At 41.6% G+C, this 23,957-nt stretch overlaps 1 protein-coding gene across 2 annotated transcripts; it reads right to left on the bottom strand.

Annotated features, from left to right (window-relative positions):
- Positions 1 to 5,866: 5,866 nt before the first annotated feature.
- MFAP5 (microfibril associated protein 5) lies at positions 5,867 to 23,330 on the bottom strand. Of its 2 annotated transcripts, XR_004059774.1 has the most exons (11): positions 23,130 to 23,330; positions 22,549 to 22,608; positions 21,338 to 21,373; positions 15,929 to 15,973; positions 15,555 to 15,587; positions 14,513 to 14,548; positions 11,923 to 11,952; positions 10,409 to 10,496; positions 9,421 to 9,494; positions 8,406 to 8,474; positions 7,988 to 8,121 (listed from the first exon to the last, which is right to left on the bottom strand). XR_004059774.1 is itself a non-coding variant. In XM_010376715.2 (10 exons), the coding sequence occupies exons 2-10, from the start codon at positions 22,604 to 22,606 to the stop codon at positions 8,009 to 8,011; spliced, it is 513 nt and encodes a 170-aa protein (XP_010375017.1). In that variant the 5' UTR covers positions 22,607 to 22,608; positions 23,130 to 23,324; the 3' UTR covers positions 5,867 to 8,008. The 2 variants fall into 2 exon arrangements, 1 of the variants encoding a protein (XP_010375017.1); XM_010376715.2 differs by lacking the exon at positions 8,406 to 8,474 and having other exon boundaries at positions 5,867 to 8,121; positions 23,130 to 23,324.
- Between the last annotated feature and the right edge of the window lie 627 nt (positions 23,331 to 23,957).

Here is a 23,957-nt window from a genome sequence, read left to right as displayed (position 1 = left end):
AGTAATCCATTCATGATGGATTTGCCATCACCCAATCACCTCTTTTCTTTTCTTTTCCTTTTTTTTGAGATGGAGTCTCGCTGTGTCACACAGGCTGTAGTGCAGTGGTGTGATCTTGGCTCACTGCAACCTCTGCCTCCCAAGTTCAAGCAATTCTCATGGCTCAGCCTCCTGAGTAGCTGGGATTACAGGCACCTGCCACCACACCTAGTTAATTTTTGTATTTTCAGTAGAAATGGGGTTTCATCATATTGGCTGGAGTTGGCTGGTCTTGAACTACTTACCTCAAGTCATCTTCCTGCCTCAGCCTCCCAAAGTGCTGGGATTACAGATGTGAACCACTGCTCCTGGCCCTAATCACTTCTTCTTCTTCTTCTTCTTTTTTTTTTTTTTTAAAGATGGAGTTTTGCTCTTGTTGCCTAGGCTAGAGTGCAATGGCACAATCTTGGCTCACTGCAGCCTCCACCTCCTGGGTTCAAGCAATTCTCCTGCCTCAGCCTCCCAAGTAGCTGGAATTATAGGTGCCCACCCCTACACCTGGCTAATTTTTTGTATTTTTAGTAGAGACAGGGTTTCGCCATGTTGACCAGATTGGTCTCGAACTCCTGACATCAGGTTAACCACCAGCCTCAGCCTCCCAAAGTGCTGGGATTACAGCATGCCCAACCCTTAATCACCTCTTAAAGACCCCACATCAATTAAAACTCAACATGAGTTTGGGAGGGGACAAACATTCAAACCATAACAATGGTGTCCCAGAGTTCCAAATACCAAATTTGAATTAATTCCACTTTTAAAAAAGTTTTACTTTTAAAAAACTGTTTTACAGACAGGATCTCACTCTGTCACCCGGGCTGTTGTACAGTGGTACCATCATAGCTCACTGTAACCTCGGCCTTGTGGGCTCAAGCAATCCTCCTGCCTCAGCATCCACAGTAGCTAGGACTACAGAGGCAGCTACCATGCCTGGTTAGTATTTTAATTTTTTGTAGAGACAGTCTTGCTATGTTTCTCAGGCTAGTCTTGAACTCCTGCCTTGGTCTCCCCCAAAGCGTTGGGATTACAGATGTGAGCTACCTAATCTGGCCAAACAATAATTTGTAATTAAATTTAAATTAGGACCAGGAACAATGGCTCATACTTGTGATCTCAACACTTTGGGAGGCCGAAGTGGGAGAATCACTTGAGACTGGGAGTTCAAGACCAGTCTGGGCAACATAGCCAGATCCCCATCTGTACGAGAAAAAAAAAAGGTAAATTTAAACACACTTTAAACAGTAGAGAAACTAGTATTTGTGGTATTGCACATTTTTTGCAAGTTTCTTACTCATTGACTATCCAAAGGTTCATGTCATTTTGTTACAAGGGAAAGAAGAGAAAAGCCAACCTACTTAAGAACAGTTTAAGAGAAGCCAATCAGCTTAAGGAGAAAAAAAGGCCGGGCGCGGTGGCTCACACCTGTAATCCCAGCACTTTGGGAGGCCGAGGCAGGCGGATCACGAGGTCAGGAAATCGAGACCATCCTGGCTAACACGGTGAAACCCCATCTCTACTAAAAATACAAAAAATTACCCGGGCGTGGCGGCAGGCGCCTGTAGTCCCAGCTACTCGGGAGGCTGAGGCAGGAGAATGGCGTGAACCCGGGAGGCGGAGCTTGCAGTGAGCTGAGATCGCGCCACTGCACTCCAGCCCTGGGGAACAGAGCAAGACTCAGTCTCAAAAAAAAAAAAAAAAAAAAAAAAGTAGAAAAAAAACCCTATAGTCTTATTATATATTTAACAGTCTTACTAAACCTTTGAACACATGATCTTGTTGATTCACAGAACCACCCCTAAGGCAGGTATATTGCCACCAGTTTACAGTTGAGAAGTTACTTGCTTAACATCACACCACTAGTGAGTACCAAGTCTGGACTGGCACTGAAACAAATACCTTGTATTTGAAATTAAAATGAACAGGATGATGTAAGTGTTGCTTTTATTGTACCTAGAACCATGTTAATTTGGGGATCTAGATGTCCCATATATCAATGAGGTAATAATTTTGTTTAGTTTCTACATGACAAGAGATAAATTATTCCTACCCTATCTCATTAGAATATATTGGCATTCTTGTGAGTACTTGTACTTTAATTATGAATTATTACATTATGTCAGATCTTTCTATCTCAGTCTTTGTCAGAGAGTGGCAACATAAATGACCACAGTTGTTTGACTTTCTCAAGTTATAAATTAACTTCCGGCAAACCAGTTTCTCTTAATAACCAATTAAGGAGCTGTCATTTATTATTTTATATGAGTATTTGAAGTCATTTTTGTTTTCAACATATATTGATTTTGATGTTAATGTTACACATTTTCATAAGCTTATCTGTATTTTTTTTTTTTTTTTTTTTTTGAGACAGAGTCTCACTCTGTTGCCCAGACTGGAGTGCAGTGGCCTGAGATCTTGGCTCATTACAACCTCTGCCTCCCAGGTTCAAGTGATTCTCCTGCCTTAGCCTCCCGAGTAGCTGGGACTACAGGCGCAGGCCACCACGTCCAGCTAATTTTTGTGTTTTTAGTAGAGATGGGGTTTCCCCATGTTGGCCAGGCTGGTCTCAAACTTCTGACCTCAGGTGATCTGCCTGCCTTGGCCTCTCAAACAAAGTGCTGGGATTATAGGTGTGAGCCACCGCGCCTGACCTGCTTATTTGTATTACTACCACTTCATTCTCCTTTCCCCTAAAATCTCATCCATTTTCAAGAATAGATGGATTTATAGAGGTAATTTTATACAAATGGAAGAAATGTTTTGTGTACAATTCTCATTACCATTCATTGTAACTCCTTGTGTTTGAACATTTGGGACAGAAGCACCTATTAGGAAATGGTATACAATGATGCAGTTGATACCTTAACACCCATTAATCTCTTCAGTATAATACAGATTTTCCAGAAAATGAATTTCCTTATACTTGCTCAAAACTTAACTATTCTGGTTTGGTTCGGGGTTTTTGTTTGTTTGTTTGTTTGGTGGAAGAGGGAAGACAAGGTGAATCTCCCACAAATTTATGAGATCATCTTGAATCCCTATGGATTGTTACATAAATTTAACCAAACACTCCATAAAGCTACCTAGTACAGATGTATAGCCAGGTAAGCACATAGGAGAAAGGAAAAGGGAGAGGAAAGGGAAAAATACCAGAGGTAGAGCAAAGCACTGCAAGACCCAAGGGTTAGGAATAAACTAGAACCTTACTCTAAGTGATTGGACAAGTTGAAAAATAACACAAAATCATTATCAGCTATTTAAAAAAAAAATGAGGGTTTGAGGTAGAGTGAAGGTCAATTTGTCAACAGGAAGCTGTGGGCTCTGCACTTCTATTTATATAAACATTTGCTTTTTCCATCTTGGGTTCTGCCCAGAATTTGTCGTCTGACTGCTGCTTCTGGGTCTGCTTGACTGGTTTTTAGAGAAAAAAAGAAAGAAAGAAAGAAAGAAAACAAAACTGTGGCCACCTGTTCCTCTCCTTACCACAGTCTTAACAAGTCACTTTCCCTGATGTTTGGTTGGTGAAAATGTTCAAAGATACAAGGGCTTCCGTCTTTCTCAGAGTATTGCTTTTTTAATCAAGGCCTCCCTGCGCTGACAAAGCTACAAGGACAACCCTGCCTCTCCTCCACTGTGCTCCTGATGTCTTCCTGTTTTACCCTAAGTTTCCAGATCCCCCAGGACCCCTTCCCCACTTCTCAAATTTGCTTTGAATTTGGAATTTTACAATTTCCATCTTTTAGCTTCCTGGCTTCCCCACCCTGGTGTCAGCCTGTTGTCACTCTCTCATCTGGCTATCCCCTGGTCTGGTGCTCTTCCATCTTTGTTCCCACTTCTTTTAGGATTCCTTTCCTTCTTCACTGTGTTATAGCTGCTTCAGTACAAAAGGAAGAGGGATCTTAGAGGTTGCTTGTGCCTTCTCACCAGGTGTAAAGTGGTTGGTTAAACATCTAACTTTGGCCACAAGTACCCTGAAGCGGAGAAGGGAGGAGCTTGTGTTTAGCAACATATGCTGCTGTATATGTCATCAAAGTAAGACTCAGAAGTTGGGAAACCAGCTGCGGTTTGCACTCTCTGCCATCAGTCAAAACAATACTGAGAAAAAGTGTGCATAGAACTGTATTTAGTGAGTAGAAGACACACTCGAATTTTCAGAATGCGTTCATTTGAGGAGAAAGGAGAATTTTCTTGAATCATAAGCACGGAATATGGAAAAAGCCTCAGAATAGAATCAACTCCATTAGAGAAGGGAAAATAAAAGTGAATCTTTATGAATAGGTAGATGACGCTGCTATCTGTTCAGGATACCAGGAGGGCATTCAATATCTAACGATATTTTTACCAAATTCCTTAATTCTAACATTAAAGATCCATTATTTTGGTTTAAGAAATGGCTTTTCATTGAAAGCCATTGCTTAGCAAGGTTTTCGTTTGGGCTCACCAGGAAAAAAATATATTAACACCTTAATGAGGAAAGACTTTCTTCTGAATCTTCTTTTATTCTTCGAGACGGAGTTTCACTGTTGTTGCCCAGGCTGAAGTGCAGTACCACGATTTTGGCTCACTGCAACCTCCAACTCCCTGGTTCAAGCGATTGTCTTGCCTCAGCTGCCCGAGTAGCTGGGATTACAGGCACCTGCCACCATGCCTGGGTAATTTTTTTGTATCTTTCTTAGAGACAGGGTTTTATCATGTTGGCCAGGCTGGTCTCGAACTCCTGACCTCCCTTGTAACAAAAGTTACCTTTGAACACATACTCTTGTTAATTCACAGAACCACCCCTAAGGCAGGTACTCCCTAATGCCTCGGCCTCCCAAAGTGCTGGGATTACAGGTGTGAGCTACCGCGCCCGATCCTGAATCTTTAAAAAAAAAAAAAAAAAAAAAAAAAGACAGCGAGTAAAAGGTTTCCTAATTCTTGGAAACAAGATTATCAGGGACCTGAGATGGGATGGGGTAAACAACAACAACAACTAAGGGAGGTGATGGAATTTCTGCCAGTGGGGAGGGGAGGGAGGGAAGTAGCTGGGACCGAAAACAACCACCTGAAATTTGATCTGGGACCTTTCTCAGGGGAAAGTCAGAGGGGGAAATAAGACGTTATAAGGATGTGGAAAGAAAGCATGGAAAGCAGGTTACAAATTTGTTTTACATAGTAAGAAGAGTTTAAAAGTGTAGAGAACATAAGAACAATGAGAAATGGCAACATACAGGAATTTGATCATGTAGAAGAGAAGTGAGTACAGCATGAAACTTCACCGAGCAAGATTGTCAGACTTGCAGGGGACAGAAAAGAAAAAGGGGGCCACATTTGGAGGAGTATAAATACATTTGGAGTGTTGGGGAACTGATGGTAAAGTTATGGAGTGAAGGAAAGAATAGAGGATAGCAGAAGAGAGACATGTGAGCAATATTGTGCGCTATATATATATATTTATATATTTTATATATATATTATATATATATATATATATTTTTTTTTTGAGACAGTCTTGCTCTGTCACCCAGGCTGGAGTACAGTGGCATAATCTCAGCTCACTGCAACCTCCGCCTCCCAGGTTCAAGCAATTCTCCTGCCTCAGTGTCCCAAGTAACTGGGATTACAGGCACCCGCCACCATGCCTGGCTAATTTTTGTATTTTTAGTAGAGATGGGGTTTCACCATGGTAGCCAGGCTGGTCTCAAACTCCTGACCTCAGGTGATCTGCCCACCTCAGCCTCCCAAAGTGCTGGGATTACTGGCGTGAGCCACCACGCCCGGCTGATACACATTTTTAAAAGTAGAATAAAAGTTCATAAATTCAGGCCTTTTTTGTAAACATAAAAGAGAAAAATAACCAGAACAAATGACATTTTATTTTGAGAAATAAATTGGAAAAAAATATTTTAAAATGTTTAATTTGCAATATACATAATACTGGAATTGAAATGCTGTCTGATGGAAATGTTGCAATGTGGCGTAGGAGGGTCAAGTTCACGAAGATATTCTTAAAATGAATCTTGGAAACTCTGTGCCTATGAGGCTTCTCTAAAGTGGCTAAAATATGCATTTAATATGTCTGTCTAAATAAGTACATTTAATCCTAGAGACTATAAGGAATAGAGATTATATGCTTTGGGGCTTTTCGTAGCATTTCTTTTTAATCAGTTGTACAGATCCCATTAAACTAAATTGTTTCTTAACAGCAAGAATCTGATCATTTAACTAGTTTTCTCAGCAATATAAAAGGAATACAACCTCCACTGTCTTATGTAACTTGTCTCCTAGCTCCTATTTGAATTCCATTGGCTTTTATAGAAAGTTATTGAGTTATTCAGACAGAAGGATTCATGATATATAATTTGTCATTTGTTATAATGGGATTTTGTTCTATTCCATTATGGACTGCTATCCTCACCAGGATAAAACAGATATGGTTGCTGTAAATTAGACTTTATCTAAGCTTCAAGAAATATGAATAAAGCATTTAAATCCAGAGAATCATAGACTTAAAGGAAATCTTAGAACTAAGAATATATATAATACATATATATTTCTTAAGATGGACTTTTGCTCTTGTCACCCAGGCTGGAGTGCAATGGTGCCATCTTGGCTCACTGCAACCTCCACCTCCCAGGTTCAATTGATTCTCCTGCCTCAGCCTCCCGAGTAGCTGGGATTACAGGCACGTGCCACCATGCTTAGCTAATTTTTGTATTTTTAGTAGAGACAGGGTTTCACCATGTTGGCCAGGCTGCTCTCAAATTCCTGACCTCAAGTGATCCACCTGCCTCAGCTTCCCAAAATGCTGGGATTACAGGCATGAGTCACTGTGCACGGCAGAACTAAGATAAATCTAACCTTCTCATTTTAAAGATGAGGAAATTAAACCAGGACCTAATGAAGGAAAATGACTTATCCAAGGCTACACGGTTACTGCTAGAGCCAGGATAAGAATGTGGGTTGTCTGAATATTGTGTTTCTTTCACTCTTTCATATTACCTATTAGGCAAACTTTCTGTCTGCCTATTAAAATTCAAGTCTGAATGCCCTTCTTAGGCCCCAGTCAGGATATTCCAAAAGCTATGTGCACAATACTTCTACCGTGCACTGGTAAGTTGGGAGGATGAACGAAGTAGCAACTCAAGGAAATGTCAGCCAATGGTATGGTTTCACATGAAGCTGTCTAATTTGCTTTGTGGTGGTGGGTTAACCCCAGTCTACCCATAAACGAATCAGTAAATGAGACTTACTTTCCAGCCTTACTTCCCGACTGGACAACTGCATGAAAAATTGGATAGAGAATTATGAGTTCAAGTTCTATACCTGGCATAGCCCTCATGCTTTAGCCCCAGCCTCTGAGCTTAGCAGAAGACTTTTTGGGTCCTTATGTATTGCTGGTAGAATTGTATAATTCTTGACTGTGTTGCAGAATCTTACAGGACTACAAAAGTTACCATGATGTATCTTATAAGGAAGACTTGGCAGGCAAATTTTCGGGCAAGCCAGCAAAATAGTTAAAGAGTAAAGAGGAACATGTGAATGAGGGGGAGTTGGTCTAGGAAACTCTTGTGAGGAAAATAAATGAAGTTCTATGGTTACCCCAAATAGACAAGGATAGCTTCTTCAACAACCCTAAGATCTATATCAGACAGATTCAATAGTAAAGATTACTAGCCTAAAGTTTAGTCTCCCTTGAAATTGTACATAGAATGTTTGCATATAAGCCATATAGTCATCATCTATTCACTGTGTCTATGACATTGAGAAGCAGCAAAATTATGCAATCATATAGACTTTGTATTTTAAGTGCTAAAAAATGAGATAAATGTTATCAGTTTGGGTGAAAAATTAGACAGTAGGGGTAAAAGCTGGACATTGCAAAAGGATTGGTTTAAGAAATACTGTCTAAGAGTTAGCTGTCAATGGTTGGAGAAGAAGGAGATCCTCCTTCCTCTCACCCACATATTTTTTCTTCTTTCCTCTTTTTCGATGATCACAGACCATTGGGTCTCTGCAAATCCACATTTTCACAGGGAGGAAGTCGGAAGTAATTGGAGCGACGGAGTCTCCTAGGGGGCAGACCAGCCATCTGACGGCAAAGTTCATCTAGAAGAGAAGCAGAAAATCATGAGAAGAGAATGCAGGAAGATAACAAAGACTCTTGTTTTAATGGATAGAGAAGACTTTGCAGTGTGGTGTAGCGAAAAGGTTGGAGAGAAAAAGATCTGGGTTTTAACCAGCTCTGCCACTTACTCTAGTTATTTGCCACTTCCTAGAAAGTTTCTTAAATTTTATAAACCTCACTATCCCTTTCTGTAAAATGAGAATTAAAATACCTACCTCAACAGTATATTTCTGAGTATTAAAATGAAATCATGTATGCAAAGTACCTAGCACAGGTGACCAGTAAATGTTAGTTTCCTTTATATATCCAGTTGCCAATTCTTCTAATCATGGATCTATTAAATAGAAAAATGAGGTCCAATCATTCAGTATACATTTACATGCTTACTATGGGCAAACAGCTAACTTTAGTAAGTCCCCTGAGATACTTGAAAGTGCCTAGAGTCCCAAATACTCATCCTCAATCTCAAGGTGCTTCCCTTGCAGGTGGCTTGCACAGAGCCAATGGGGGCACACAGCAAGTTTCCTTCTGCGAAGTTAACTACAGTTCTTACTCAGGAACTCAGCACAAAGCGCGCTGCTGAGTCAGAAATGGCTTTGTCTGCGGTGTTTTCACCAACCACAGCCATCATTCGGGGCCGGCCATGGGGAAGATGAGAGCATCTTTGTTCCCACCATGTATGGTCTATAACCACACATTTTGGGCCCTTGTAATTAGTCCTATAATATCTTTCTACTTTCTTCTCCCTGAAATGTTACAGTAGGAAATTTACATTGTTCCTGGAATTGGTGAACTATTTATAACGTAGCTGATTTCTAAATGTCCCATCTATTTTTTATTTATAGGTCCTATCCAAACCTTACTGTCTCCAAATTAGTGCATGTGTGTGTGTATGTTTTATTTTTAGTTATGAACATGGCTGCGGACTAGCAGAGTCTATTATCTGTAATGGCTGACTTGAAATTTTCCCTAGAACCCCAGTGAATGATCTTTAAAATAGCCAGAGTGTCAGAAAGCTCTCTAAATAGGAGACACTGTGGGGTTACAATCTAGTAGAAAAGGGATCTAGGGGTACTCTTCTTAGGGTTGTGTTTGTATATCAAGCATACTGCTTTACATAGATTGTTTATTTGAGATCACTTCCAGCAGGAACTGATGGAATCTAAGGCGGTAGCCTAAAGCCCTCCCCCAATACCAGACTTTGGATATAGTAATATCATGCTCCTATTTATCCCTCTCATAACTGCTTCTCTCCATTAAACATCCAGACATCATCTTACCTTTCATAGCTTCGTGTTCCTTACAGACAAGACGAGAGCAGATCTCCTTGTTGACGATGTACATACGTCGTAAACTGCAGACGTCCCAATGTCATAGGCAAGGAAGGAGATGGAAAAAAGCCTTGAGAGGAGAACTAACCTGGGTCTGGGATGTCTCCTCGACTCTCATATTCCCCACTTTCCCTATCTGCTCTTCCCCAACTGGATTTCCTTAAGTATTTCAGACTTTTGCCCGCCACTGGAAAATAGGGGAGGGAATGGTATTAATTACTCTTCTATTTTTTTAATTTTATTTCAATAGTTTTTGGTGTACAGGTGGTTTTTGGTTACATGGATAAGTTCTTTAGTGGTGATTTCTGAGATTTTGGTGCACCCATCACCCAAGCAGTGATATGTAGCCTTTATCCCTCATTTCTCTCCCACGCTTTCCACTGAGTCCCCAAAGTCCATTATATCATTCTTATGCTTTTGCCTCCTCATAGCTTAGCTCCCACTTATAAGTGAGAACATACAACATTTGGTTTTTCATTGTTTAGTTACTTCATTTAGAATAATGGCCTCCAGTTCCATCCAAGTTGTTGCAAAGGCCATTGTTTTAATTATTTTTCTTCGTGACACTTTGCACACTCTACCTAGGGTCAGGCTTAATATTCCTCCCCACTATTTTCTACCTTAGAGCTGGGCCATTTTCTTCAGCCTCCTTCTATCAGGTAATAAATTGAGTATGCCAGTGTTTCCCTCATGACCCTTCTTCCTCCAGCCCTCACCTTCATTTCCCTTCTAAGTTCTATTACTCTGCCTGTTCTTTGTACACCTCAGCCCAGACTTCAGGTTCTAGTTGGTACATTCAGAAATAGCTAGGAGGGTCATGCTAAAGACTTGGACCCCCATCAAAGTTTGCAATTCCATAGCGGGTACTCATTAAATAGTTACCAACACAAAAACACTACCATGGAAGATGCTTTTTGGGCATTCTGGGATCCCTTACCTGGTGAAGCATAACTGATGAATGCATTGTTTAACCGGCCGATGCACAGAGTAGAGCCTTGTGCAAGTAAATTTCTCATCCCAGCACTCTGAAGAAGCCCAACGCAAAAAATAAGGAGGTCCAAATAAAAGTAGCATAAACAAAGTATTAAAGGAATTGGGAAGAATAGATAGAGTAGAAAAAAAAACAGAGTAATCTCTGCAGAGAATCATCATAAATTGGGCTACATCCTTCCTGCTCACCAAAAACACGGCAAGAGGGAATTGACTAAATGAAGTTTCGGTGCTTCCCTACTTGGAACTAGAAGTGGATAAAATAGGCCGGGCGCGGTGGCTCACGCCTGTAATCCCAGCACTTTGGGAGGTCAAGGCGGGTGGATCACAAGGTCAGGAGATCGAGACCATCCTGGCTAACACGGTGAAACCCCATCTCTACTAAAAATACAAAAAATTAGCCGGGTGTGGTGGCGGGCGCCCGTAGTCCCAGCTACTCGGGAGGCTGAGGCAGGAGAATGGCATGAACCCGGGAGGCGGAGCTTGCAGTGAGCCAATATCGCGCCACTGCACTCCAGCCTGGGCGACAGAGCAAGACTCGGTAAAAAAAAAAAAAAAAAAAAAGAAAGAAAGATAAAATAATCTCTGAAAGCACTTCTAGGAAAAACAAGTCTAGGATTATCCATTATACAATATTAAATAGGCTGGGCGTGGTGGCTCACACCTGTAATTCCAGCACTTTGGGGGGACCAGACAAGGCAGGCAGATCACCTGAGGTCAGGAGTTCGAGACCAGCCTGGCCAACATGGTAAAACCCCGTCTCTACTAAAAATACAAAAATTAGCCAGGAGTCGTGGCGGGCGCCTGTAATCTCAGCTACTTGGGAGGCTGAGGTGGGAGGAGAATCGCTTGAACCTGGGAGGCAGAGGTTGCAGTGAGCCAAGATCATGCCACTGGACTCCAGCCTGGGTGACAAAGTAAGACTCCATCTCAGAAGAAATAGAATAAAACAAAACAAAACAAAATAAAGTAAAATAAAATAAAATAAAATAAAATAAAATAAAATAAAATAAAATAGAAATGCTGATAATCCCATTCTGAAAAAATAAGATTACTTAGGCAGGTTGCTATTTCTCTGTTTCAGTAGTTTTCAACTCTAGCTATATATCAGAATTATCAGTACATTAGGAAACACAATTTTAACCATGACCTCTATGGTAATATGGAGTCCTTGAAGTTAAATTGATGTCACTTCCTAATCCACCAACCACCATGTAAAGTGCAAGGTACTTTAGGGAGAGGGCCATTTGGGGACCATGTAACATTCGTTCCATTCTTTCCCCATGACTTTTATGACAGGCGCTCATTTTTTTTAAAAAAAAAGGAGTAAGGGAGTGAAGAACACTAATACTCTTTGAGAAATAATTGGAAGTAAACTAGAAGATGTACCAAGTAACCTCCAAAGAACAAGGAGGTAAAGAATCCACGGGAAGAAAGAAGACATGCAAGCAACAATCATACCTGTAGTGGTATTTTTTTCACCAAGGGAGGCTGAAAGGCAGAAATTTTATTCCATTATTACCAATTCTAGAAGTTACTACCTCTGTAACTGCCACGCTGCCTCACTTATACACCTGCTTGGAGTGCCCATAAATAGGGAGCAAATGAATTAACAACTCTTAGCAACTTCTAAAAGAAAACCTTTATTGAGCTGATTTGCTCTACAAAATTGAAGAGATTAGGAGGTAGGATGGGGTTTTTTTCCTTTCTCCTTTCCTTCCTAAAGAGTTGAGAAATTCACTGCGTTGTGAATATCTCTGTATTGTTGACAAGAAGCAAATTTAGTAGGAACACAAGGCAAAGAGTTATATGCCCAGAGGAGCTTCTTCCTAGAGCTAAGTAGAGAAAAGATTATCATCCTGTACAAGCTCTTCCTTATAAAGGAAAATTTATTTTCTGTAGCTTAGACACATCATCATAAATTATTTTGATAAAAGTTGTTGGGTAAAGAATAATGAGGGTCGGCTGGGCACAATGGCTCACACCTATAATCCCAGCACTTTGGGAGGTTGAGGCAGATAGATCATTTGAGGTCAGGAGTTCGAGACCAGCCTGGCCAACATGGTGAAACCCCCTCTCTACTAAAAATACAAAAATTAGTCAGGTGTGGTGATGTGCACCTATAATCCCAGCTACTCAGGAGGCTGAGGCAGGAGAATCGCTTGAACCTGGGAGGCAGAGGCTGCAGTGAGCCAAGTTTGTACCATTGCACTCCAGCCTAGGTGGCAGAGGGAGACTCCATTTCAAAAAAACAATAATAAAATAAAAATAAAAAAAGAATAATGAGGGTCATCCTAAACTAGGGGCAAAGTTAACATGGGCCTTATTCACAGAATGAAGAATAAGTCAAGGGGTTAGATGAATAGACTAGTCAGGGGAGTTACCAGGGAAAATGTCACTGGAAGTGTTGCAAATAGAATACTAGGACCTGTGTTATGAGATCTCATCTATCCCATGGTTTCAAGGCAGGTCTATATGCTGATAATTTCCAAGCCTATATTTCCAATCTCATCTCTGCCCTAAGCTCCAGACCTATACATCCAACTGCCTTTTTTGGAAGAGTTCTTGAATATTTCAAAGATCTTTCACATTCAATGTATCTCAAACTGACTTAATTATCTTTCCCTTCACTAATTCTAGTTGTTCTTCAGTGAATGAGACCACTATCCACCCAACAGCCACATCTAGAAAACTGGATGTCATGGCTGAGCATGGTGGCTCATGCCTGTAATCCCAGCACTTTGGGAGGCGAAGGTGGGTGGATCATCTGAGGTCAGGAGTTTGAGACCAGCCTGGCCAACATGGCCAACATGGTGAAACCCCGTCTCCACTAAAAATACAAAAAAATTAGCCAGGCGTGGTTGTGGGCACCTGTAATCCCAGCTACTAGGGAGGCTGAGGCAGGAGAATTGCTTGAACCTGGGAGGTGGAGGTTGCAATGAACCGAGATCTCACCACCACACTCTAGCCTGGGTGACAGAGCAAGAAAAAAAAGAAAAAGAAAACTGGATGTCATCTCAACAATCCCCTCTCCCTTATAGCTCACATCATTTAATTCTCACTATCTCTACCTTGATTCAGGCCAGCATCTTTTCTTGGGAACACTGCAACAGTGGCCCTACTGGTTTTCCCAGTTCCAGGCGATAGATCACAGTCAAATCAGTTTGCCACACTGCCCTGGGAATACAGTAGGGGGTTTGGAGGTGGGGTGTGATCCTTCCAATGCACAAATCTAATTATAATCTTACCTTAAATGAACGTCTCTCTGGTTGGTTTTCGTGTCCACCCTACACCTTTTGATTTGTATTGTTTTCCTTATCTAAAAGCTCTTCCCTCTTCTATGAACTTAGTTCACTTCTACTTGTCTTTCAGGAAGCAGTTAGTCAAATGTGCCCTCCAGAAAAAGCCTTTTCTCACCCCCAGCACTGAACCTAGTCAAGAACTCTTTCTGTGTCTTGTTAAGAAATAATCTAGCCACCTGTAATCCCAGCACTTTGGGAGGCTGAGGCAGGAGGATCACCTGAGGTCAGAAATTCAAGACCTGCTGGCCAACATGGCGAAACCCCATCTCTACTAAAACTACAAAAAATTAGCCAGGCATGGTGATGGGTGCCTATAATTCCAGCTACTAGGATGGCTGAGGCAGGAGAATCACTTGAACCCAGGAGGCGGAGGTTGCAGTGAGCCGAGATCATGCCATTGCACTGCAGCCTGGGCGACGAGGGCAAGACTGTGTCTCAAAAAAAAAAAAAAAAAAAAAATTCAGTCGAAGCATTGCTTCTTCTACCCTTTATCTTCCAAAACGTGTTTATACTTTTGTCTTGCCTTTACTCATCAAGTCTTGAAATTTTGAGAGAAAGATTAGCACAGTTCCTGTCTGTTAGGTGTTCAACAATGTCATTAATTTGAATTGAACTACTGGAAATATGTGCTCCATAAACTGTCATCCTGTCTATTTAGGATCCTTCAGCAGTTGCACACCATCCAGAATGGGCTCTGGGGAAAGCCTAGAATGGCCCTGATGGCCCGGGGGTCCCAGATCTGAACTCACCCAAGTCATCTGTGGAAGGTGCAATATCAGCCAAAACTGAAAAGGCACAAAACAGCAGGTATGAGGAAGGCTTCAAATTGCAAACACAAGGCCGAGTAAGAAAAGGGAGAATGGAGATACTGTGGCAAGAGGAAGACTATGTCTGGCTTTGTGTTTTATGTATAAGGGAACAGAATTAGTGGAAATAATTATAATTTGTTTAAAGAATGTTAGTTCTGGGTGGCTTGCAGTGGCTCACACCTGTAATCTCAGAATTTTGGGAGGCTGAGGCAGGTGGATCACTTGAGGTCAGGAGTTCAAGACTAGCCTGGTGAATATAGCAAAACCCCTTCTCTACTAAAAATACAAAAATTAGTGTGATGGCGGGCGCCTGTAATCCCAGCTACTCAGGAGGCTAAGGCAGGAGAATCACTTGAACACAGGAGATGGAGATTGCTGTGAGCTGAGGTTGTGCTGCTGCACTCCAGCCTGGGCTACAGAGCTAGACTCTGCCTCAAAAAAAAAAAAAAAAAAAAAAATCAGCACTGTCACTGAACAACACTCTCACAACCTCAGCATCCAAAGATAAAAGCAGGCTGGACGCGGTGGCTCCTGCCTGTAATCCCAGCACTTTGGGAGGCTGAGGCCAGGAGTTCAAGACCAACTGGGCCAACATGGTGAAATCCCTTCTCTACTAAAAATACAAAAATTAGTCAGGCGTGGTGGCAGGTGCCTGGAATCCCAGCTACTCATGAGGCCAAGGCAGGAGAATCACTTGAACCCTTGAACCCAAGAAGTGGCAGTGGCCATGAGCCAAAATTGTGCCATTGCATTCCATCCTGGGCAACAGAGTGAGACTCCTCAAAAACAAACAACAACAAATGATAAAAGCAGAGAATGAATTCAAGGCTGGAATAAATATTAATATTAATTTTATGTTTATGTATTATACAAATATTTATAATATATTTATATATTATTATATAATTAATATTATTAATAATATTAATAAAATTAATATTAATAAGAACTATGCCTTTTTTTTAACTATGGTAAAACTTACCTGTTTCATCTGTAGCAGGATCATTCACCAGATCTGCAAAGACACATAACAAGGAATGAAAAAATGCAGTCAGGAAAAGTAGCTAAGGAAAGCAAGATAAAGGGATGATGATCTCAAAGGAGGAAAGAAAGGCTGAAGAGAAAGCATGTGGACTCCGGCAGCTGAGGGACTATCACAGAAAGAAATGGAAGAGAGAATAAGATTGGGCGTGTGTACAGAGATGCTGGCATCTAAGGTGGCAACAGAACTCTGCATGAGCTCAGAGCACCCACCAACACTTTTGAAGTCTCTGTTTTTCTATATATAGACATGACCTTCAATCTATCCCTAATAAAACAGCACATAAACAAACAAACAAAAAAGGCGTAGCTTACTAGGATCTTCTGTGAATGTTTCTGGAGTCGTTTGAGTCACATCGTCTGAAAAGAAAATTAGAAAACAATTTCTGAGATTCTCTGTCTCCCTGCCACCCTTCCACTTCCAATAACTTAAATTGTGAAGCATAGTGCCCAGCGGAATTGAGTATCCCACAAATGTTTTTCCTTGATTGCTTACAATGACAAACGATTGATGACCTCTTTTCTTTTTTTTTTTTTTTTTTTTTTTTTTTTTTTTTTTTTTTTTTTTTTTTTTTTTTTTTTTTGAGGTGGAGTCTCGCTCTGTCGCCCGGACTGGAGTGCAGTGGCCAGATCTCAGCTCACTGCAAACTCCGCCTCCCGGGTTTACGCCATTCTCCTGCCTCAGCCTCCCGAGTAGCTGGGACTACAGGCGCCCGCCACCTCGCCCGGCTAGTTTTTGTATTTTTAGTAGAGACGGGGTTTCACCGTGTTAGCCAGGATGGTCTCGATCTCCTGACCTCGTGATCCGCCCGTCTCGGCCTCCCAAAGTGCTGGGATTACAGGCTTGAGCCACCGCGCCCGGCCGACCTCTTTTCAATACTTACTTAAAATGAAATCGGCTATGCCAAAGGCATTGTGATTTTGACATTCATAATTCTGATATAATTGGGTATAAATTTGCTGATATGCTTATGAGTGTTTATAAAAGGTAGTATTGATTTTTTTCTTTTTTTTAAGAATCTCGCTCTGTCACCCAGGCTGAAGTGCAGTGGCCAGTCTCAGCTCACTGCAACCTCCACCTCCCAGGTTCAAGCAATTTTCGTACCTCAACTTCCCAAGTAGCTGGGATTACAGGCACACACCACCATGCCTGGCTAATATATAATATATACATACATACATATATATATATATATATATTTTTTTTTTTTTTTTTTTTTGAGACAGAGTCTCACTCTGTCGCCCAGGCTGGAGTGCAGTGGCGTGTGATCTCGGCTCACTGCAACCTCCGCCTCTCAGGTTCAAGCAATTCTCTGCCTCAGTCTCCTGAGTAGCTGGGATTACAGGTGCCTGCCACCACGCCCAGCTAATTTTTGTATTTTTAGTAGAGACGGGGTTTCACCATGTTGGCCAGGCTGCTCTCAAACTCCTGACCTTGTGATCCACCCGCCTTGGCCTCCCAAAGTGCTGGAATTACAGGTGTAAGTCGGCACACCCAGCCATGTTGATGGTTTTCCGATGCTCATTGAGAAGTGAGGTGAAAATGGGGAGGGAAAATGTCAATATAAGTACAGAATGGTTTGCATTTGATTATCGGAAAGTAAAGGCAGGAGGAAAAGAAATAAAAATGGTCCAGGTCTTAAGGTGGAATCTATTATATTAGGATAAACTGAGAAAACTGTTTCTGAAACTGTAAATAATAGCACTTCCTAAAACCAGTGGTCTCTAAAAATAACAAAAAGCAAAATAACAAAACAGCATTAACATTTACTTTTATTTTTTAATTTACATATAAATTTTATTGTATGTGTTTACAGTATCCACCGTGACATTTTGATAGATGTGTATAAAGTGAAATGGTTACTACAGTCAAGCAAATTAACATATCCATATCCTCATTAGTTTCCTTTTTTGTATATGTATAATAAGAGCATCTGAAATTTACTCTCTTAGCAAACAACATTTAAATATTTAGCAAACAGGCCCGGTGCAGTGGCTCACACCTGTAATCCTAGCATACCGGGAGGCCCAGGCAGGCAGATCACCTGAGGTCAGGAATTCAGAACTAACCTGGCCAACATGGTGATCTACTAAAAATACAAAAATTAGCCTGGCGTGGTGGTGCACGCCTGTAATCCCAGCTACTCTGGAGGCTGAGGCAGGAGAATCGCTTGAACCCGGGAGGCAGAGGTTGCAGTGAGCTGAGATCGTGCCATTGCACTCCGGCCTGGGTGATAAGAGAGAAATCCTATCTCAAAAAAATAATTAAAAAATAAATAAATATTAAGCAAACATTACATCAGCAATTACCCTTCAATGTAAATAGCTTATATTCATAATCCATTCTACCCACTAGGGGTCAGCAAATTCACATCGTTTACTTTGACTTTTTTTTTTTTTTTTTTTTTTTTTTTTGAGACAGAGTCTCTTGCCCTATCACCCAGGCTGGAGGGCAACGGTGACATGATCTTGGCTCACGGCAACCTCCACCTCCCAGGTTCAAGTGATTCTCCTGCCTCAGCCTCCTGAGTAGCTGGGACTCAGGCATGCGCCACCATTCCCAACTAGTTTTTGTATTTTTAGTAGAGACGGGGTTTCAACATGTTGGCCAGGCTGGTCTTGAGTTCCTGGCCGCAGGTGATCCAACCACCTTGGCCTCCCAAAGTGCTGGGATTACAGGCATGAGCCACCATGCCCGGCCTGACTTCTTTTTTTAACTTCGGATTCTATTAATAAATGTCAGATGTAAATCTGACGGGAATAAATATCTTTATAAAGCATGTCAGAGTTATGCATGACTGTTTAAAAGGCGAAATACAAATAAAGCATTTCATGGGAGTTCCCTTTGCCCACCTCATCCTTTTTTCTTAATTACAGATAGAAATTCATCAGGTTTGGCTAGGCTTCATGGCTTATGCCTGTAGTCCCAGCATTTTGGGAGACCAAGGCATGTGAATCACTTGAGGTCAGGAGTTCAAGACCAGCCTGGCCAACATGGAGAAACCCCATCTCTACTAAAAATGCAAAAATTAACCGGGCATGGGTGGTGCATGCCTGTAGTCCAAATTACTAAGAAGGCTGAGGCAGGAGAATGAATTGAACCCAGGAGGCGGAGGTTGCAGTGAGCTAAGATCTTGCCACTGCACTCCAGCTTGGAACAGAGGGAGACTCTCCTTCCAAAAAAAAAAAAAAAAATCAACGGCCTTGACAAAAAAGCCTCTTAACCTTTCACATTCATTATAGTATTTCTTCTTTCAGAACACTCTTTTTTTTAGCTGGACGTCATTGATTGGAAGAACAATCTTTAATAAAAGGAATCCAAGTCTGTTCCAATCCCACAGAATATTTGAAAAACCGCTAACCTGAATCATTCCAGCGACTGCAGGAGAGGAGTGGAGCCTCTCCTGGGTGTAGCCCAATCCTTCCTGGTTCCCTTTCTCCGGAGGCCTAGCTACATTCCAGTCCAGCTATTCACAGAAACAGGAGTAAAGCAATGGGAGAACAGAGGGCTTGAGAATGTATCCTAGCTGTCTCTGGGATTTCAGGGCAGAATACGGTTTTTCTGCGTATACCTCAGTTTAACCAACTGTTTCAAGAGCTATCACCATATAAATGCTTTATCTAGTATTCATGAAGTTCTCTCTGAAAAAAAAAAAATTAACATATTTTCTTTTCCTTTTCTTTTTTTGAGAGAAACTCTCACTCTGTTGCCCAGGCTGCAGTACAGCGGTGCCATAATAGCTCATTTGCAGCCTCAAACTGCCAGGGTCAAGTGATCCTTCCACCTCAGCCTTCTGAGTAGCTAGGACAACTGGCAAACCACCACACCTAGCTTTTTTTTTTTTTTTTTTTTTTTTTTGAGAGACAGGGTCTCAGGCTGTAAGCAGTGGCTCACACCTGTAATCCCAGCACTGCCGAGGTGGGCAGATCACCTGAGGTCAGGAGTTCGTGACCAGCCTGACCAACATGGTGAAACCCTGTCTCTGCTAAATGCAAAAAATTAGCCAGACGTGGTGGCGCATGCCTGTAATCCCAGCTACTTGGGAGGCTGAGACAGGAGAATCACTTGTATGTGGGAGGTGGAGGTTGCAGTGAGCTGAGATTGCGCAATTGCACTACAGCCTGGGCAGCAAGAGTGAAACTCCGTTTCAAAAAAACAAAAAGGAAGGGTCTCACTGTGTGGCCCAGGCTGATCTCAAACTCATGGCCTCAAGTGATCCTCCCACCTCAGCCTCCCAAAGAGCTTGGTATTACAGGCAAGACAATTCATCGTACCTTACGATATGTCTGCAAGAAAAGCATCTAAAGTCGTAACACAGGACTGGTTCCTAATCAGCCCAGAAAAATGAATTCCAATTTTCAGTTTTGCTGGTGCTGAAATCTCCGGAGGCCTTTCCCCTAGTCTGAAGTCTAGTCACATTCCTGCCCTTTTTTCCTAGATTCAGATCTAGATTCAGAAACTCTGGGATTCAGATATTTTTACCAATAACAGATAAAAAAATGTTTGTATTTTTGTCTTCTGTACCAGGACCCACTGCAAGAAAAATATATTATACAGTACCCTGGTACATACATATGGAAAACTAAGAGAAATTTTATTAAATTTGTATGAAATAATACTTTACTCTTGTAAAACACGTGCAATCCATCCTGGTATATTTGTTTTGGTCTATCTTAATTCATTTAAAAAACTAATACCAGTTGTGACCCACTAAATTGATGTCATGATCCCTTTAATAGGTTGCATACTAGAGCGCTCTGTCCTCTAACTCTCCTGGGATGGGAGAAATAAAGAGATAAATTATAATTATGTTGAATGTCTTGAGGCAGAATGGAGTTTCTTCATGAAGTTGAAGAAAGTAGTCATTGAGGAGTCACAACTTTTGGGATTTTTGCTACAGAGAATGGTGTGAGCAAAAAATACCTAAAAAGCAGAAAAACCAAAAAATACCTTTTGAGTTTTGCCCGGTTATGCCACAATTTCACTTAGTACTGACATAACTTCTTTTTTCTTTTCTTTTTTTTTTTTTTTTTTGAGTCAGTCCCACTCTGTTTCCCAAGCTGGAGTGCAATGGCATGATCATGGCTCACTGCACCCTCAGCCTCCTGGGTTCAAGCAATTCTCATGCCTCAGCCTCCTAAGTAGCTAGAACCACAGGCATGCACCACCATGCCAGGCTAATTTTTTTTTTTTTTTTTTCCCTAGAGATGAGGTCTCCCTATGTTGCCCCGGTTGGTCTCAAACTCCTGGGCTCAAGCGATCCTCCTGCCTCAGGCTCCCAAAGTGCTGGGATTATGGGTATAAGATGACTTCTTACCCTGTCTTTCATTTTTCCACAGTTACATGGATTAAGGAATGCTTTTTGTAAGGACTAGTGAGCGTTTTCTGAATAAGATAGGAAATGTGTAGAGAAGAGTGAAAACAGAAATGGGCATAGAGGAGGTCTTGGGAAGGTGTTTCAGTCGTTTAAACACACACACACAAGAAACTTTTCAGTCGTTTAAACACACACACACAAGAAACTTTTATGAATGGGATAACAGGATTGTGGAAACTGGTGAAGCTGCTCCTATTTCTCACACTTTGGCAATGCATCTCTCTGTTGTAGGAAAGTTTTCTTTTTTTGGCAGCGATAGATAAGCAAGAAGGATTTTTTTAACTCTGTTCATCTAAATTTTTCTGATAAGAACTCCAACAGAGCCCCTATCCAAGAGTTCACCTACCTCCTCGTTGACTATTGACCCCCAGGGGTATCCAGTCTATAGCAAAGGAAGAGAAAAGAGATGTGAGTGACTGCAGCTCTATACCTCATAACCCTTTTATGAGACAAATCAGAAAATCATGGAGAAATGGTTATACTTTATCTCTGTGACTTATTCCTGTATAGCTCAATATAAAATTACTGAGACCATTAGTGCTATGAACAAAACCAACAGGAATAGAAACACTTCAGAAAGATAAGTTCCTTCACTGCTGTGCATTTGTTTGGTAAAAAAAAAAAAAAAAAAAAAAAAAAAAAAAAAAAAAAAGTTCCTGAGAACAAAGCCCTGCTGCCCTCTTACCCTCATTCCTGGCCAGGAATGAAGTCCAGCTCCACTGATAGACCTGGCAGCCCTTCTAGTGTTTCCTGCTCCTCTAGCCCCACGGCTTCCCCTCTAGCTATGCTAGTGAACAAGACAGAAGAATTATTTTTCTCAATCTGTATCGGAAGAGGGAGAAAAAAAAATAGAGTAGGACATCTTTACAGCCTAAAATTCACTTTCTGTGGCCAATCTTCTAGCCAGATTCTGGGAAATCTGTGAAGATCACTTTTTTCTTGTGTGTCAGTGTGGCACATATTTTTCGCATGCCTGTGAATATACCCGCGTGTATGATGGTAATAGTGTATGTATTCTCACTGTTCTTCTTCAAGATTTAAATTTGGTCCAGTTTCTTTTTTTTTTTTTTTTTTTTAAATGGAGACGAGGTTAACTCGTCTCACTATGTTGCCCAGACTGGTCTCAGTGATACTCCCCACTCAGTCTCCCAGAGTGCTAGGAGTATAGGTGTGAGCCCACCATGCCCAGCCCAGGTCCAGTTTCTTTCTAGGTAGTTCCTCTGTGTTTGTGTATGCATTTGTATATCAGCTTCTTTTTCGCTTTGCAATTTGTTTATTCAACCCTCTTTGGGTGGTTAGTGTGCATTTTTGTGTATCTTCGTTGCACTTTAGTTTCATAATTCTCGGGAGGCTTTCCCCTAGTCTGAAGTCTAGTCACATTCCTGACCTTTTTTCCTTAACACAAAATCTGTTCTTTTCTTCTAATAGGAATTCCAGAGCTCAATATCAAGCATCTCTACTGCTATTCCTCTTCGACCTCATTCCATCCCATCTCCTGCCACACACATGTATAGCTGAGGAGCTGAGGGTTTAGGGAGCAAAGAATAAAGGACTCACCAGAAGGGATGATGAATGCAGCAAGAAACAGCAGCACCTTGGGTCCCAAGAGCGACATATCTATAGGGGTGGCGGGCATAGCAGAGAATGTGATGCTCAGAGGCACATCAGCATTTCAGTGCCAGGGAAAGATGCCTCCGAGGTCCCTGTCTCTTTGTCTTCCCAGAACTTTCTCCATTTTCCCTTATGACTCAAACCCTTTCTCTCTTTTCTTGCCTTTCACCCAACATTCATTTCTCCCTCAAATCTATTCTTTGGTCACGTACCATTATTCTTGCTTGTATTATTCTCTTCCACCAAGTCAGAGGAAATTTTACATTTTGCATTGTCCATACTTGGCTCTACCCTGTGGCCTCTTTCATCCCTGATGTGAAATCTTCCTTTCTCATATGCATGTCTTTTTCATATCATCTGCTCATCTTGGCATCTCCTTCATTGGAATTCCATGGTTATTTGGGAGGTCTGCTCAAGTCTAAGTTCAGTGACGCTCCCTGTTGCCCCTCTCCAGCCCTTTCACACACACACAGACATACCCACATTCCCTCTGTCTCTTTAGGGTTTTAGGTAATCAAACAACTCACTGTCTATGGTGTTCTGCTCTTTCCACCGAGTCCTTTGGCTGCTGAATGTGTCTCTCTCCTCTTATGCTGTTCCTACTTTGGCTGGAGAATAAGATGAACAGAGCCACTCCCTGGAAAGGACTTCAGATTTGGCCTCCTCTGAAACAGTGAGATGAGGGAGAGCAAGAAAGCCAGGCTAGGCGTAGAATGAGTGTTACAATGAGGCTGGAATGAGAAGGGAGATGGGAATTGGCAGTTGCTCACACCCTCATTCCAAATGTTATGACCACACTGATGAGAGCTCTTGCTGCTCCCTGGAAGAGTTGGCATCAGCTCATGTATTGCCTTTCTTCCAGCAGCCTATTTTCTGGTCCCAGCTCTCCTTTTTTCCTTGGGTTCCTTCTTACCGAAAAGTTCCATCTTCTCCTTGGTGTGTTTTAATGCACATTATAGATGCTGTTTCTCTCTCTCCCTGGCTTCTTTTTTTTTTTTTTTTTTTTTTTTTTTTTGCAGACAGAGTTTTGCTCCTGTCACCCAGGCTGGAGTGCAATGATTCAATCTTGGCTCACTGCAACCTTTGCCTCCTGAGTTCAAGCGATTCCCCTCCCTCAGCCTCCCTGTCTTTCATATTTGAATCATTCCTTCATCCCACTTTCTCACTTTCTTTTGCCTCTTTCTTGACCTACACGTTTAGACTCTTCTTCGTTTTTTCCCCTGGGGATATCCTATGTATTCTCACAACCAAGCAAGCACAGACGCCATATGAGTTTTGTCCAAGAGGAAGGCTGGCTATCTTGGGGTTATAAAAAGTTGAGGAAATTTTCAGAACTCTCCAAATCATTTTCAAAT

Source organism: Rhinopithecus roxellana, chromosome 10 (assembly GCF_007565055.1).
Source record: "Rhinopithecus roxellana isolate Shanxi Qingling chromosome 10, ASM756505v1, whole genome shotgun sequence".
NCBI classification, from domain to species: Eukaryota; Metazoa; Chordata; class Mammalia; order Primates; family Cercopithecidae; genus Rhinopithecus; species Rhinopithecus roxellana.
This window is presented reverse-complemented; position numbering and strand designations above follow the sequence as displayed.